Source organism: Cuculus canorus, chromosome 7, assembly GCF_017976375.1.
Source record: "Cuculus canorus isolate bCucCan1 chromosome 7, bCucCan1.pri, whole genome shotgun sequence".
Classification (NCBI taxonomy): Eukaryota; Metazoa; Chordata; class Aves; order Cuculiformes; family Cuculidae; genus Cuculus; species Cuculus canorus.
The window spans coordinates 30,948,717-30,964,291 of NC_071407.1; the positions used below are offsets into that span (position 1 = coordinate 30,948,717).

Sequence of the window (15,575 nt, forward strand, 5' to 3'; positions counted from 1 at the left end):
ACCAGTAACAGACAGAATGGATTTTTTCTTTTCTTTTTAGTTATTTTTCCAGTATATGTAGCAGATCAAAATTAAAGGCCAACTGAATTAAAAACTGGAGTTACCCATTTTTGTCCTCTCACTCTTAAGGTTCTTTGAAGCCTGCATAAGGCTTCAAAGTAGCCTGTACCTCAAAGCATGAATCTGATGCTAAAGTCAGGGTGGCACTAAAGCTTCCCTATAGAAGAAAATGTCTCTTTCTCCACTCTGCTTTTTTGTTTTTGCCTGTTTTACTAGCAAACTCTCCACATCAAAGGGAATATGTCAGAGCCACAGGAGCGATGAAAGAGAATTGGTTTGATTGTTCAAGACCTAGGCAGGTGAGCATGATGGATCCTGTGGTGACAGTAGGAGAGGAAGTTCATCGTGAAACAGTCATTCAGCTGAAATGTGGAATTCAGAACATAAAATACCCCAACCTCCCGATTTTGCTGCCCGTTCCTTCCAGCTGTGACTTGCTCTAGCTCCGTTTCATATGAGCATTCCTGTTTGCCTTCCCAGAACTGTGACTTACCTCTGTGGGACCTATGTCATCGCTGATATAATGTTCTGCTTGTTTTGAGTTGAATCTATTCACAGAGAGTTGCCACTGCAGGAGCTGGTAAAAACAGGGCAACAAGGAGGCAGAGGGAGGTGTTGAGTAGATTCTCCTTATCTCAGGGCACTGCATCATAATACAATTTCTTTTAACAGATCTGGTGAAAGTTAATTAGTAAAAGTAGCCTACTTTAAGAGCCAAAAAGAAACCTATTAAGAAAATAAGGTAAAGAATTGAGTCAGAAGCACTACCCCAGCTTATCTTCCCCAACTTAATTGTATTTCTCACCTAGTAGGAAGGAAAGGACCATGATCCTCTGAAGTGAAATCTGAGGTGCGTACCCTCCACTCTGCAGTAGCGAGCAATAAGAAATTAGAAGTCCCATATGTCTAGTTTTCAGACTGAATTGCATTATTAACAAGAGTCATCAGTGTCTTGTGGTGTTAGCATCAGCCATACAAGCATATAAGCTCCAGCATATGCTCTTACCCTGTTAGAGTAAGGAATGGTGTAAAAGTAATGATCTGAGGAAAGAGACCCCAAAATGCAACAACACATCTGTCCTGTTTTCTTCAAATCGGAATGATGCTTAGCATAATGGAACCGTAGCTGAAATGAGGGGAAAATTGTATAGAAATGCATAAGCAATGTACGCATAATGCAGAATTATATAGAAATGCATAAGCAATGTATGCATAATGCAAAAATCATATAGAAATGCATAATGAATGAATGTGTAATGCATATTATTACTAAAATAAAACTATGGGTGCAGCTAAAGAACTTTTAGGTATTGCTCTGTTGTGAAGAGAATTAAATGAGTAAAGACCAGAAGAAATAAGGAGGAAACCCTTTTCATTCATTGCTAACATTTAACAATGTGTCTTCCAGATGGTCATACTGACTTTTTTCTTTGCAGTGTTATTTCTTGTTAGTTATCAATGAACTTCAAAGGTATATAGTTCTCCTTAATAAGAAGTACCTAGTTTATCTGAATCTCTCTTGGCTTTTAGAATCTATAATTCTATATTAAGTGTTTCTACCACTTCTGAGCTCTGTTAACCTCCCTTTCCCTATGCTACAGATTTGCAGACAGAACACAAGTTAATGACTTGTCCGAGTTTCTGTGATGCTGCAGATTCTCCTCTCTAATCCCACTGAATGTGCAAATTCAAATGTCATCCTCCACAAAGAATTCATTTCAATGAGTAACATTTTTAGTTCTCTACGGTTAAAATATAAACGTGTAAGTTTTTCTTATATTCTGGCCTTTCTGGGTATTCCTCCCCACACATGAAGAGCAAGGGAGAAAGGTAATGTGGTAAGTCTGCAGATCTCCAAAATGATCTAACATCTGGCTGCCACATCTGGTTGCCAGCCAGAATGCTGTGGGAAAATAGGAAAGATAACTGATGACACTTGGGAATTACCAGCAACTTTCACAGCAGCCTTTGAACAGAGTTTTACAGTACCCGTTTCTGCATTAGGACTAATTTCTAGTGGTGTTACTTGTCACTTGGATTTTATATGGCAAATTCATTATTACTCCATATCAAAACAAATTTATAGCAACCTGGCAGATTGAAAGTCCTCCTCATCTACAGCTAGATTAAATTGTCAGTCAGTGCCACAAATATATCCTGACCACGCTTTAGGTAAACCTAAAATCAGAAGCGATTAGCTGAGCTGACACTTCAGGACAATAGATAGCTTACGTTGATTTATTTTCTCCAGACGGGACATTATAACAGGCAGATGAAGTAGTGGATATACTCTTTGGTCAAGTTCAAACACACATTCAAAAGAGAAGCTGAGATCTTGATCAACAGCAACAAAAAGTTGATAATCATTTCCTGTAAGTTTCATAACATCGCACCTCGAGCTTTCATTGTCAACAGAAAGATATGAATCTCAGCTCACTGATGGTGCCAGATGTATCCCTCATCCTCCAGAAGGAGCCTCTGCAAGTGTCACTGGCTGTAATGTAAACATGAACAATTTGACACTTCTTCATTTGGGAGTAAATTATATCACAGTAACGACAGGCTTTCTTTACGCTATTTTACGTGTTTAAAAGAAGAAAAGAAAAGGAGAAAATGAGACTTCATCAACAGGTGCCGGATGCAGTGTCCCAGAGCCATTAACTTGTGCAACTCCAGGGCCGCGTTCTTACTTCCACTGTGGAAGACAATGGCTCCGTAAACTTCAGCTTGTGTTGATGAAACATCCTTCTGTGGAAAGACTGCAGAAGGGATTTTGACAGTGTTAAATAACATTTAGTTATCTGGCTTGCATGATCTGCACCATATTGATTAATTGAGAAGTATCAAGAATGACTGAAGGGCGAAGATATTGTTAACGGTCCTTAAAACCCCAGAAATGCCACAAATCTAGATCTGTTCAACCCAAAAGGGCCATTAGGGAGGTGGCCCAACAAAGCCTAGATTTACAGAAATTTAAGTAAAATCTGTATCAGGAAAATACTCAAGATCCTGTAAGACAAATGTAATTGCTTTTCTTTGTATGAGTAATCTCTTGCTAAAGAATACATCACCTAAAGGGCTCATGCTGACAGCAAGTGTCATTTTTCACATCGGTATAGAAAGTCAATTTCTTTCTGGTCTCATTAGAGAACATGAATTTTGTGACTTCTGTGTTTCATCATTGTGTTGCCTTAGTGTTTTACTTGACACGTCCTTGTACTATGGGAACGCGTTTCAGCTTGTGTTTGCTTCTTAGAGGGGGTGGATTGCATTATTCTTCATTTCTCATTTTCCTGTCATTACTTGAATAATGGATTCATTGTATTAAAAACCTTGTTTCACTTCACTTCTCATTCATTTCTTCACAAGGAAAGTAGTGAGAGAGTGGAACAGGTTACCCAGAGAGGCTGTGAGGTCATCCATCCATGGAGATGCTCAGTCCTTGGCTAAGCAAGTCACAGTTGGCCTGACCTAGTGTTGGCAATAATCCTGCATCACCTTGGAGGCTGGACTAAATGACCTTCGAGGTCTGTTCCAGCTAGTGTTTCCCTGATTTTGGCGTGCAGAATGGCAACTCTGAAATATTTTAATCTGAGGTTTGGGGTTTCACATTTAAAATAGTAATGCATAATACAAAAAAAAAAAAAAAAAAAAAAATGTTTCAAGGTGGAATATGTGTTGTTTGGATATTTGGTTGATTTTGTCACTGTATGTGTGATAGAATCTGTCATTCAGGTCTCCTGGCAGCTCACGGTTCGATTGGCTTGTGTGTGTTGTTAGACTGTGTCCTGAATTTGCATTCAGCAGTAGGTGAGCAGGACTTTTTCTGCTATTATTCGTCATGATAGCCTGTAGTCACTGAGCTCAGAGCAGGGATTTTTTTCTCTCTGTTTGTGAGACAGTTCTGGTCAGCTGCCAGGTAGTAAGTAAAAAGAAAATTCTGAACTCAAATGCAGAGAGCAAAAAGTTTGGATTCATGTGAACATTACTGCAGTTAATGTTGAGAAGACCATGGAGACTTGGGAGAGGAAACAAAAACAGTGTCCTGGATCTGACTGTGGATTTTTTCATTACTGCTGTTGAGCCTGTTAAGATATTCAGAGATTGTCCTAATGAAGAAGAGTTTTTTAGCGTTGTCACCATTTATCAAGCAAATCCTTCATACCAAAACGTATTTCTTCCTAAAAGGATTTTCTTAGGAAAGTAGGAACTTATCTACAGTTCATGGCCATGTTTCATACAGAGGTTCAGCTTGGCCAGTGTGCGTATGTGCACAACTGCTCTGGGCTTCAGCAGAAGAGGACCTTCCAGGAGAGCAGGTGCCCTCTAGTCGTGGGGCTGACTGAGATGCTTCTCCCTGCCCTTACTTGCTACAGGCTTTTCTCTGGTTCTGTCCAGGTTTACATTGCCCCCTACATGCAGGAGTTACTTCAGGAGAAAGGGATTGTGGCAGAACTAAGGGCATGTTGGTTTGGTTCTTGACAGGGGAGTCATAATAATTTCTGCTGGCTGAGGTAAGAATGCGTGGGCAGAGCTTACAATGCAGTGTACCTTGGCAGAAAGAGATCGGTGGTGGACGTAGCTACTACGCCTCCTCAGAGTGATATAAATTAAGGTGGTGAAAAGCACTCTCTTATCGTCAGAGTTTCATCATGACATAAGTCTGTTGGCAAGGGTGATCTTGCACTCCTCACTGAAATAAATAACACCGGTAGAATTTCACAGTTTGGACTAAAAAAATCCAGTTTCCCTTCCTAGCTTAATCAATCTTAGCCCTGCAGCTGTCTGGAGATAATGCCTCGTCTTTCCTGCCTTGTCCCCTGCCCTTGAGTCACTGCTGAGTGGTGATGCTACAGTCGGGGTAGCAGCACCCGTGGGGTGTCCACATGGACCCCCTCATGGTTCAGCCCACCTGCCATACTGCAGGCAAGACCATGGCAGGCTCTCCGCTCTGGTACGCGGGATGCTCTGGAATGGTGATCCTATTGCTCAGGTGCTGATTTACCCACCCTTGGCAGAGGCTGCTGAGCTGGCAGGGCTCTCTGTGGGGACGTTTTTTCTCCTGGCGCCTGGACTTTGATTTTTGCCTTTCAGCAGAGATATCAGCTAAATCTTCAGAACATGACCTCTTCCGCAACACTCTTCGAGGTTGTCGTTGTTGGCTCCTTGCGGTTGTTCCCAGTGAATGAAATGTCTAGTTTTGCTTACAGGCTTTCAGCAAAAGCCTGCCTTCTCCAGTTCCAGAGAACCCTTCTGCTGATCGACAGCACTTGGTGGCTGTAACAGAGGGGCTAATGCTATTGTCACTAAAACAGATATTTTGATCGGTGGAAATAATTTATAAAGAATAAGAAATGCTGTTACGTTACTGGTACAGCTTAGAGGTGGGAAGTGTAGCACCGGAAGGGAAAGCTCGTGGCTCAAACAGAGGTGCAAGAGTGGGTCCGTAGGCTGCTGCTGAGCCCAGAAGTTGTGGATGTGCATCTGCAGTCTGGAAGTATATCAAGCTACAGATAGTGCATTGTTTTTTCATGGGTAGATGATATGCTGTTAATATTAACTGCAAGATGCAAAGGACATCTCTTGACACAGAAGATTAGTACACGTTGCTCTTGTGCAGGTGGCCCTTTTCTTCTCTTTGGAATAGTTAGGGACTGCTTAATCAAGCAACAGTGAAGAAAGGGGAAGACAACTGCTGTGTTAATAAACTCCCACCTTGACTAATGGGCTCCCATTCCCCTGCCACAGGCTGCCTTCTCACCCAGGCTCTTCTGTTGAGGTCTCTTGACAATAGATTGTGTTGTTAATGGTGTGAATATCTGTGCTTATCTAATGAAGAATTAGGAATTAGATGACTAGACTGATTCATTACAAGGCTGTAGGCCTAGACTGATCCTTACTTCACTAAATTTGCATTTATTCTAATCCAGGCCCTAGGGAAAGTAGCAACAACAGGTAAAAACCTCTGTAATCATTTGAAGTCCAGTGAATTATCCAGTTTGCATTTAAAATATATTCTAATGCCCACTTAAGTCTGCATTCTTTTATTATTGACCAAATACAAGTATTACTCTTGATTTAAACAGCTTCCTTCTCCTCTGCAGTGACTTATTAACAGGTTTGTTAATTGAGTTGTGCCCAACTGTGAGGCTGTATCTGTACCCTGAAAAGGGATGTTAGTGATGCTAGGGTGTACATCTGGCTGAGTGATACAGCCGTAGGTGCTACCTATCCTCTTTACAGAGCTTTCAACATTTTTTATTTCACTTCTGTTGCTGTTATTGCAGGGGACATTCTGTCCCTGACTTTATCTCTTCTTTTCCCCCACCCTTGTTTTTCTCATTAATCTCTTTATTTAGTTTTTCATAATGCAAATAATTTACACTTCATTTAACAACACGACCAATGATTTCTTTAACAAAAAAAAGTCTTTGTAGGGCAGAAGATCATCGTGGATAGTCTAATACCAGAGACTGCACACTCTTAAAGTCAATCAAGCTTTAAAATAGTGGCTAAACATCGCACCAAGTTACCCAACCAATCTGTGAACCATTGAGGCTACAGTAATAAAGTGAAATATTTGCCATCTGATTATTTACGCTTGCTTTGTTTAATTATAGTTTGAAAATGAGATCATCACGAAACTGGATCATGAAGTGGAAGGAGGCAGAGGAGATGAACAGTACAAAGTGTTATTTGACAAAATGTAAGTGTTGATCAGCAGTGAGATTTATGTCACATTAAAGTCAGAAGAGAGAGCAATTAGACTACAACAAACTTTGTTGCCCAGAAATAATTAAAATCTGTTAATGATGCACAATATTTAAAAATACACCTGAGTCAAGTTTTTTTTCTGCGTGTGATTAACAAGGCAAATGTAATTGGTTTTTTTAGTCTCTTGGAGCACTGCAGAAAACACAAATACCTTGCTAAGAGTGGAGAAACTTTCGTGAAACTTGTTGTCCGCTTAATGGAGAGGTTGTTGGATTACAGGACCATAATGCATGACGAGAACAAGGAGAACCGCATGAGCTGTACTGTCAACGTACTGGTAAACAAGAAATCACCAGCCTGAAACAATCACTGCATTCTTAATTTTATACCTTTAATATATGATTTTGTTTAAAACAGAGTACTTGTTGGGATTCTCATGAAAGCTTGAAATACATATTTTTTTTCCTTTTTTAATGGTGACGAACCTATGAAAACATGATTTATTACTTCTTTAATTGATTTTAAGGAAAGATTTAAGAAGGAATGTTTCAGGGCCTGATATTTGAAGGCTGTTCATTGACATTTACCATTGATATGTGAGCAACTTCATACAGGAAAACACCTTGACGTACAAAGTGTTGCACTAATATCCAGTTTACTACCGAGTTTTTTATGTGTTTGCAATCCCATTCCTATTCTCCTCACCGATGTGAAATGTCCTGCTCTTAGTTCTGGAAATTCTGGAGTATTTACTCTGATAGTACAAACCTTTGTCCACTTAGTCTAAAGTTTGAAGCAGTGTAAATTGTTTTCCATAGCACACACACCATGCTCTTCAGTGGGAGCGTTACAGTATGAGATTTTGCTAGCACAAAATCAGTGCATATGGAAAAAACCCAAAATACATTTTAGACACCCCCAAACATAGTACTAACTAGATTTGATTTTTCCAGTAGGACTCAATATTAAACTGTTAGCCTCTAAGGATTCAGAGCTTTCATCCCTATATTGTTATCAAAGCTTTGATTTCATTTAAACCTGTGGGACACGGACAGTGTTTATCGTTTAAGTGATATGGCTGATAGATTTTTTTCAGGCTCACTTGGAAAGTTTTGAGGAAATAGTTTGTAGCTTTGACACCTGCAGGCAGTGCAGATGGCCTCAGCTCGTGCAGCACAGGCTCTGCGCCGCACTGTCGCTTAAGCAATAAATGTAACGGTGCCCATCCAAATGGGAGAGAAGATAGACATCAAATCAGAAGGATTAGTTTGTTTTTCCTCTCTGCGCACATCAAAAAGCATCAGAACGTTTAGGAAATGGGAAAAGAGGAGGAACTGGGAGAGTTGTCACTAGCTGTTGATCTAGAAAGTGTCATTAGGTTGCCTGTGGAAGTCTTAGTGTCCTCCTAAGCAGAATTTGAGTAAGAATAGCCTTCCGGTACACACCAGGCCAGTTAGAAAATGAAGTATCACATACACCATATGCTTTACAACATACAACAGTTTATAAAACTAGGCAAATTTCCTAAGGAAGGTGAATTTATTTCCTCTTTCATTAATCATAATACTCTGTTTTTCCTGGTAACTCTTGTTACACCAACCTCAGGGGGACCGATAGAACACTTAGGGGTTGGTTTTGATTTCTCCAAGTGTCTCCAGGCAGCATCTCCTGATGCTGATTTTTGTCAGCTGAATTTTTCAAGTATTTACAGATGATAAATTTTGTGAGTGATTTACTGCTGTCAAGTTAAATCACTGTGACTTATCTACATATAACCCTGCCACTGAAGTCTGCAGGAAATGCAGAAAAACATCACCGGGCAGAAGTTCCTTTTGTTTTCATGAATTAAACCGTGAATTAAAACCTGAACTTGATTTTAAAGTTCCGTTTGCCCTCCAGGGCCAACACAGTCTTTTAATCATTCTCCATGCACCTGAAGTGAAATTTGTGCCTTTGCAAAAATCCAACCCAGCACATTGTGCTCAGCACAATTCCCACCTGAGGCCTCAGAGAGTTCTTAATTGGGACTTTAATGATGCAAAGGCTTTCACAGGATTAAGTTTGTCTGTATTGAGTATAGTTTAAGTCAGAGGTTTTGATATGCATTTAAGCCACTGTTGATGTTAAAATAAAATCCCTGTCTGTTCGCTCAGCTGCTGGTTCCTTCCCTGACAATCCTGGTGAAAGCACATGTGCTGCCAAGGTAGCAGAGCAGATGCAAGGAGAGATCTTGCTGAAAGCCCACATTTTTCCCTCTCTGGTTATTTTTTATCCCCATCAGTTCTTGAGCTTGCTCACTGCAGAGCCTATGAGCCAGTGCAGCGTAAGGGGGACATTGGGAACCTGCACTCAAAGATGGAGCAGGAACAGGGACTGCTTTTTGAGGGAGAGGGAACTGGAGTAAATGTAATGTGTGTCAGTGCCAACCTGCTGCCCAGGCCTCCTCTCATTATGGTTGATTTGATGTTTCTTCTTGAGCTGCATCAGAAGAGCAGAGCAGCGGGCAGCAATATTAAGATAAAATAGTTTTTACGTTATTGATCCCTCCAAACTCAGAAGTCCCTTCTACCTATAAAAAACCAAAACACAAACGCAAATGCAAAAAACAGAAGACATTTTTCATGTGGTTCAGTTTGTCTTTTGAGTCAATCTCAAAACCAGTGAGCAATTATGTCAACTGAGATGGTATATCCACTAAAGAATCCATCATTTCCAGCTCTGCTACAGGCTTGTATTTCAGTTCTCTTTGACGGAAGCAGCTTTGCATTGGGTTTATGCATCTGTTAGTGGTTACTTAGACTGGTTTAATTTAGTGAATTCGTAATTCAGTGAAGGAGAAATTTCTCTGCATTTTTTTTTCTTAGATATAGTTTAAGTTTTTGAGATAAACTTTACATTAGATTCAGAAATGCCTTTAATATATTGCCCAGTTTATCATGTCTTGCTTTACAATATTTGTAGCATCAACTAGTTCATTTCAAGACCAGAGACATTCAGACATTTCAGCGGAGAGTGATGGTAGAATGTGGCATATGAAACCAGATGAATAACAGCAATCTAACTTTTTATTTTGTAAGAAACTATTAGAATTCAGAGATAGATGATGTATTGCTCATCTGAGGCTCAGAGTTGTAAATCCACAGAACAACTGTTGCTTAAAAATTACATTTTTGTATATTATTAAATTTCAAAAAAAAAAATGGTTAATGATGTGTGACTTGCAAATGCCAGAAGCAATTTTCTAGCAGTACTAATCTTGCAAATTCTTAACCTTTTCCATGAGACATAAGCTCTAATATGCTACATCATACGCCATCACAGCATTAGGCTTTATAAGTTAAACAACTTGTGTTCTATCACTGGAGGCAAATTTCATTTTGCGGTTTTGAGGCTGATGTTACGCAATTATGAATTTTTAATTTGGAGCATGTTCTGTATACAGTTCAGACTGTGAAATCAAAGACTTCGTAACAAAATTATGTTGTTGTTTTTCAGAATTTCTACAAGGAGATTGAGAGAGAAGAAATGTACATAAGGTTTGTAAACACCACCAGTGACAAACTCTACTTGACTTACTGTAGTGGAATTGGAGAAAATTAAGTTCATATTAAGCAGTCACTTGAGGGCTGGAGGGAAAGAAGTGATAAAACCCCATACCTTTACTAACCTTAAGTATATCCAAAAGCTTATCTTCACTGAGAACAGTGAGCATCAGAAATTATAGTCATGAGATTTTTTTTGTCCCCCATCTCCAACTCCTTCAGTTATATTATGATGGATATTGAAATACTCAGTAGTGTTGTCACATGGAAAAAATAAGTAAGTCAAAGAAACCTGAGCAAAGAAATAATTCCGCTTCCTGGCAAGATATGAAATATGTGACTAGAGGTAAAAAGGGCTATTAAATAATATCATGACTGATACTTATTTTAAATTTAAAGCTTTTAGGAACCTTTCAAAATCTATTTCCACACAAAGTAGAAATGGTAATACGATGTTGTGCTTTTTGTAAACCTCAGGGTTCCTTGTCCTCTATTTGTACTTCAGCTTAAAATTTGCTAGACTGTTGTGCTAAAATGACGAAGCTTGTGCTTTTACTGCTATTTTAGCTATCTAAATATTATTCATTAATTCATTCTCAGATGCTTGTTACTTTTTTGGAAGAATTTTCACTTGTGAACGTGCTTCCTGTTGTTTAAGTGGGTTTAATTATTACTTTATTAATTTGCAAAAAAGAAAATAAAATCTAGCAAAAGGTGGCATTGATAGCTGTGGGCAAACCTGTGAAGTTATGAGTCGTAGGTCTGCCCTGTTTAGCGTCTCTTAAGAGGCAAATTCTCTCTCCTGACAAAGCCCCACCCAGATTCTCTCCTGTTTCTGTTGACAGACTTATATTATGTCACAATGAAAGTCAAAAGTTCTGTATTTCTACTGGCTTTTTCAAAATACAATTTTAATAGTGTTGGGGTGTTAAATTGTCACTAATAAAACCCAATGAACAAATTAAGAGAATCCCCTTCCAGAGCTGTGATGATATTAAAGAAGAAGGTGTGTATCTGAACAATTAAAGCAGTATATCTTGCACATATCTGCATTGGATTCATTATGCATCACAAATCATTTATATGTATTGGAAAAAAACCACAATGGAAATGCAAATGGTCCTAAATGTGTCTGCACACAGAAATGTGGGCTATTCCCACAAATATTTAGTTGTTTGAAGGTAGAGTTGAACCACTGCAGTCTTCAAAATAAATTATTTAGTAACATTAAAGAGCCAACCTGTTTAAAGAACCATTGTTTTTATTACTTGCAGGTATTTGTACAAGCTGTGTGACCTGCACAAAGAATGCGATAACTATACGGAAGCTGCTTACACGTTACTTCTGCATGCAAAGCTTCTGAAGGTAAATGCCAAAATACATTACAAGTCTTGAAGATCATCCTAGCAGTAACCAATGGTAGTATCGTTTTTTCAGCCTTACAACATCTGCATCTGATTAACAACTGTGTGCTGCTTCATCTGTCAGTTTTCTCTTTTGCACATGTAATTAATACATGCAGGAAACGAGCCCTCTGCCTTTAGCGTGTGTCAGAGCATGCTTTACTCATCTTGATCTGAAATTAATGGAAGCACAGTCAAGTCAGGACCACAAGTAATAAATTGCAAAGCTGTAATGTATTCCTTTTTAATACCAAAGTCGTGTAACATGTGGAAGCATCTAAAAACATATATTTTAGTAAATCAGCTCTCCTCAGAGCTGCTTTTGCAAAGACAACACAGAGGAGTACTAGAGACTTTTTTCAAGTGCTCTTGGATATTTGAAGAGTCAGTTTTGATTTTGAAAAATTAGAGATTCAAGTTGTCTTCTTTCCAAGTTCATTTAAAAGATACGCATAATTTTAATGCAATATTACATATTTTATAGTGTTTCTATAGAGGCATAACAATATTGCTATTCATCAAGGAATGTTTTGACATAACCTGCAAGGTATATATATAAAATGTTGTCTGTGCAGAAATCCATGTAAATAAAGCATTTGTGGTTTTAACATATAGTGTCAGTTAGAAATGCAGTGAAGCCATATTTCATAAGCATTAATCTTACTGAAAACTTTCTGGATGTTGTCTATAATGTGCAGCTTGTTAACATGATTGTGTCACAAATGTGGCATCGTGTGACAACCATGTTTCCAGCATTATCATATGCCGGATGCTGCACTTAACAGCGGATACTTGAGGCATGAAATTGCATGTTTAATGTAGCCTACTCATCACAAAGTTAGTAGCAAGGAGTTTTCTGTTTCAATTTTAAAAAGCAGTCAATAGAAAAAAGTCAAAATCTAAATTTGATAAGAATAAGTGTTTTCTGAACCTTTTGCTTTAGTCCCATTTTTCTTGCTTGCATCTCGGCACCCACAGAGAAATCTTTCTTCTTCAGGGAGACCTGGAGCTCTTTCTGCTCCCCTTGTGGACATTAGGACCCACAGGCGTGTGGGGCAGAGAGTCAAGGGCAGAATAACTGAGAACTGCGTTTTCCCCTTGATCTGCTTCTTAAGCCAGTGGCGAGTGTATTGCAACCTTCTGGATTATTGCAAGGCTTCTGCACTATTACAGAAGCAATACGAATGGTATCCCCTTTCATGAAGGAAATTCATCTCAGTCTATGCAATGACTTGATCTTAGCAATCTTTGATTAACCTAAGCAATTCCAAGAGTGGTAAAATATCTGTTTTGTAAAGTCTAAATGCGGAATGTGTTAAAAGAAATGCTTTTAATGGATGCACTGAGAACTATTCGTACAGCAAAACTGAGTAAACTGCATCCAAATTCTAATAGGACTGAATATGATGCAGAGCATGCTTGTGCAATTTAAATTAAGACACTTTGAAATGCATTTATTGTATTTTAGAATAAATAGAGGCTTATTACACAAGAAAACATCAGTAAGATTCATCTGGAGTGCAAAAGCACTGTAGCAATAGCTTTATTCGTTATTAAGAGGAGGGGCAGTTGTTGGACACAGCCTGCCAGATGCAGTCACTTCTTTGGTAATGAAATTTTCTGTGCTGAGGCATGTGTCAGAGAGGTGAAGATGTGAGGAGACGGCTCTGACACCTCCAGTCACACAGACTGGTGCAGTCGGTTGCCTGTGGGGAGAGGTTTGAGTGAGTAACTCACCGAGTCTGTGCCTATAAAGATCTCTCTTATACCCATGAGGGACATAAGACAGGACTGCCAAATTGTGTAATACTTGCTCATCGCACTTAGCATGAATGAAGCTTTTAGAGAAGATAAAGCGTTCATTCCCTTCCACAGGTGCTGCATTTTGTGGAAAAATGATGGAATGAACTGTGCCATGAAATGTCATTTGAACTTATACCTGTTACAGCTTGAACTTGCTAATCGATATGATTTATTTGATCTTAAAGTAGGGTTTAGCCAATTTTGGTTTTTCTTACAAAATATCTTCAGAGACTGGATGAGTATCTTATACTCCTTTGATTTACTAGAAAGAAATATCCAGTTTTCTTATAATGCATATAAATCAATAGGAGATGGCAAACGCAAGGGGTAGTATTTATCGTAGGCTTTCATCACTAAGCAGATGTATGTTTATAAATATAATTATGTTATACTTCAGGAATATTTTATTATAAAAGTGTATTGATTTAGCTAATGTAATATCCTTTTACTACTAGTGGTTAGCAGCAGATGGAGGAGTTCAGTATTGCGTGAGAAGCAGCAATATTGTGGTGTGTGTAACTTTAAAGCAATCGAGTTTTTCTTTCAAACCTCGAGGACAGGATTTTCAATGACAACTCATCATTGGCATATATTTCATCACCTTGATTTTAATGGGATCACATATAGGTCAAGACTGAGAGCTTTTGAGAATTTCACCTTTAAATTTGCAAGAAGGCTGTCTCTGCAGAGCGAGAGACACCGTTGTTTTCTCCAGATCACTGCAAGCTTATGAAGCACACTTATTTTTGACCCATTCAGTCAAAATTAGGATGTTCAAAACTTCCAGAAGATAGTGGCTCTTTGTATGCTGTAAAGTAAAGCCATTGCATTGCAGACTCAGTTAAGTTTGTGTTGCTGAGAAGCACAGCTTTGTGGTACAAGTTGTCAAAGTCATCTGCTTTAGCCAAGCACAGATAGTCAGGTCAAATTAAGTAATGGGGTGAAATTTAATAATATACAGGAGGTAAAACTAGATGATGTAACAGCGATTCTGAATAAATCTGTGAGTTGCTGATCTTTCGTTGAATTTCTTCTTTTCCAAATGTTATACCACTTTATTTTTTGTGAGCAGTCTTCCTTCTGTAGTAACTTGGATTTTCAGAGAACAAAGTGAACAGTTCTTTAAATAATTTAATTTTTGAACTTGGTTTCTTAAGGTAAGTCATATCGGAACACCTGTCCTTGTCTCTTTTTCAATCTATGAGAAGTTCCATTTGATTTAATGGAGGTTTGTGATTTGATTTGATAGAGTTTTGTGAGTCTTGGAGGTATTAATTTCCTGCTAGTCTCATGAAAATAGACTGCTATGGAAGGGTAGTCTATAGCGTTAGTATCCCGTCTAGGGAAAAGGCTGCAGTGTTGTCTCATCCCCAGGTAGATCACAGGGGAATATTAGTGGAAGGAGAGAAAAGAGATGAAGAGTAGGTGATATGAATACTGGAGTCCAGAGGTTTCAGTTGCACCTGTCCCTTACTGGACACCAGACTATGCAGGAGCAAGGGTGAAGGCTGTATGGAATTGCTTGGTCCTCTCAGGTCTAGGAGGAAATTAATTTAACATCCATGCCTTCCTCCTCATCCATTAGGCCTTTGCTGGAAAAGCAAGAGCTACTGACTGCAGACAGGCTGTAAAAAGTTAGTTGCACTTTTCCATGTCTCAAAACGTTTCTCTATGAATTGTAGCTATTTAATTTATGTGCCTGAAGTCCCTTCCGTTCTTATTGATGTATCTTGGCTTCAGGACTTCTCTCAACATAAACCTGCAAGCGTTCATTATGCATCCAGCAGGTTGTACCCATCAGCAGGCCAAGGTCAGTCTCATTAAACTCGCTGAGGAAAGGAAGTCACCTCAAGAAACTTCCTTCCGGCTGATATGTGTAATTAGCCTCCAATTACAGCATTCAAATAAATGATCCTTATGCCCAAGGAATCAAAGTACACAGCTGCCCAAAATAAAAAAAAAAACCAATCTTTGTTAGTGCCTTAGCTGTAGTACCACTTCTTTTAAAAAAAATTATATTTTATTAAGCCTAATTTTACTGATATTTAATAAC

General features: G+C 38.7%; 1 protein-coding gene across 2 annotated transcripts in view; it reads left to right on the top strand.

Moving 5' to 3' along the window:
* The window catches only part of DOCK1 (dedicator of cytokinesis 1), a 321,093-nt gene that overhangs the window by 248,368 nt on the left and 57,150 nt on the right, over window positions 1-15,575 (top strand). For both annotated transcript variants that reach the window (XM_054072202.1, XM_054072203.1), the window contains exons 34-37: window positions 6,681-6,766; window positions 6,955-7,111; window positions 10,270-10,310; window positions 11,591-11,681. In XM_054072202.1, the coding sequence (XP_053928177.1) occupies window positions 6,681-6,766; window positions 6,955-7,111; window positions 10,270-10,310; window positions 11,591-11,681 (375 nt within the window). The remainder of the gene's footprint in view (window positions 1-6,680; window positions 6,767-6,954; window positions 7,112-10,269; window positions 10,311-11,590; window positions 11,682-15,575) is intronic.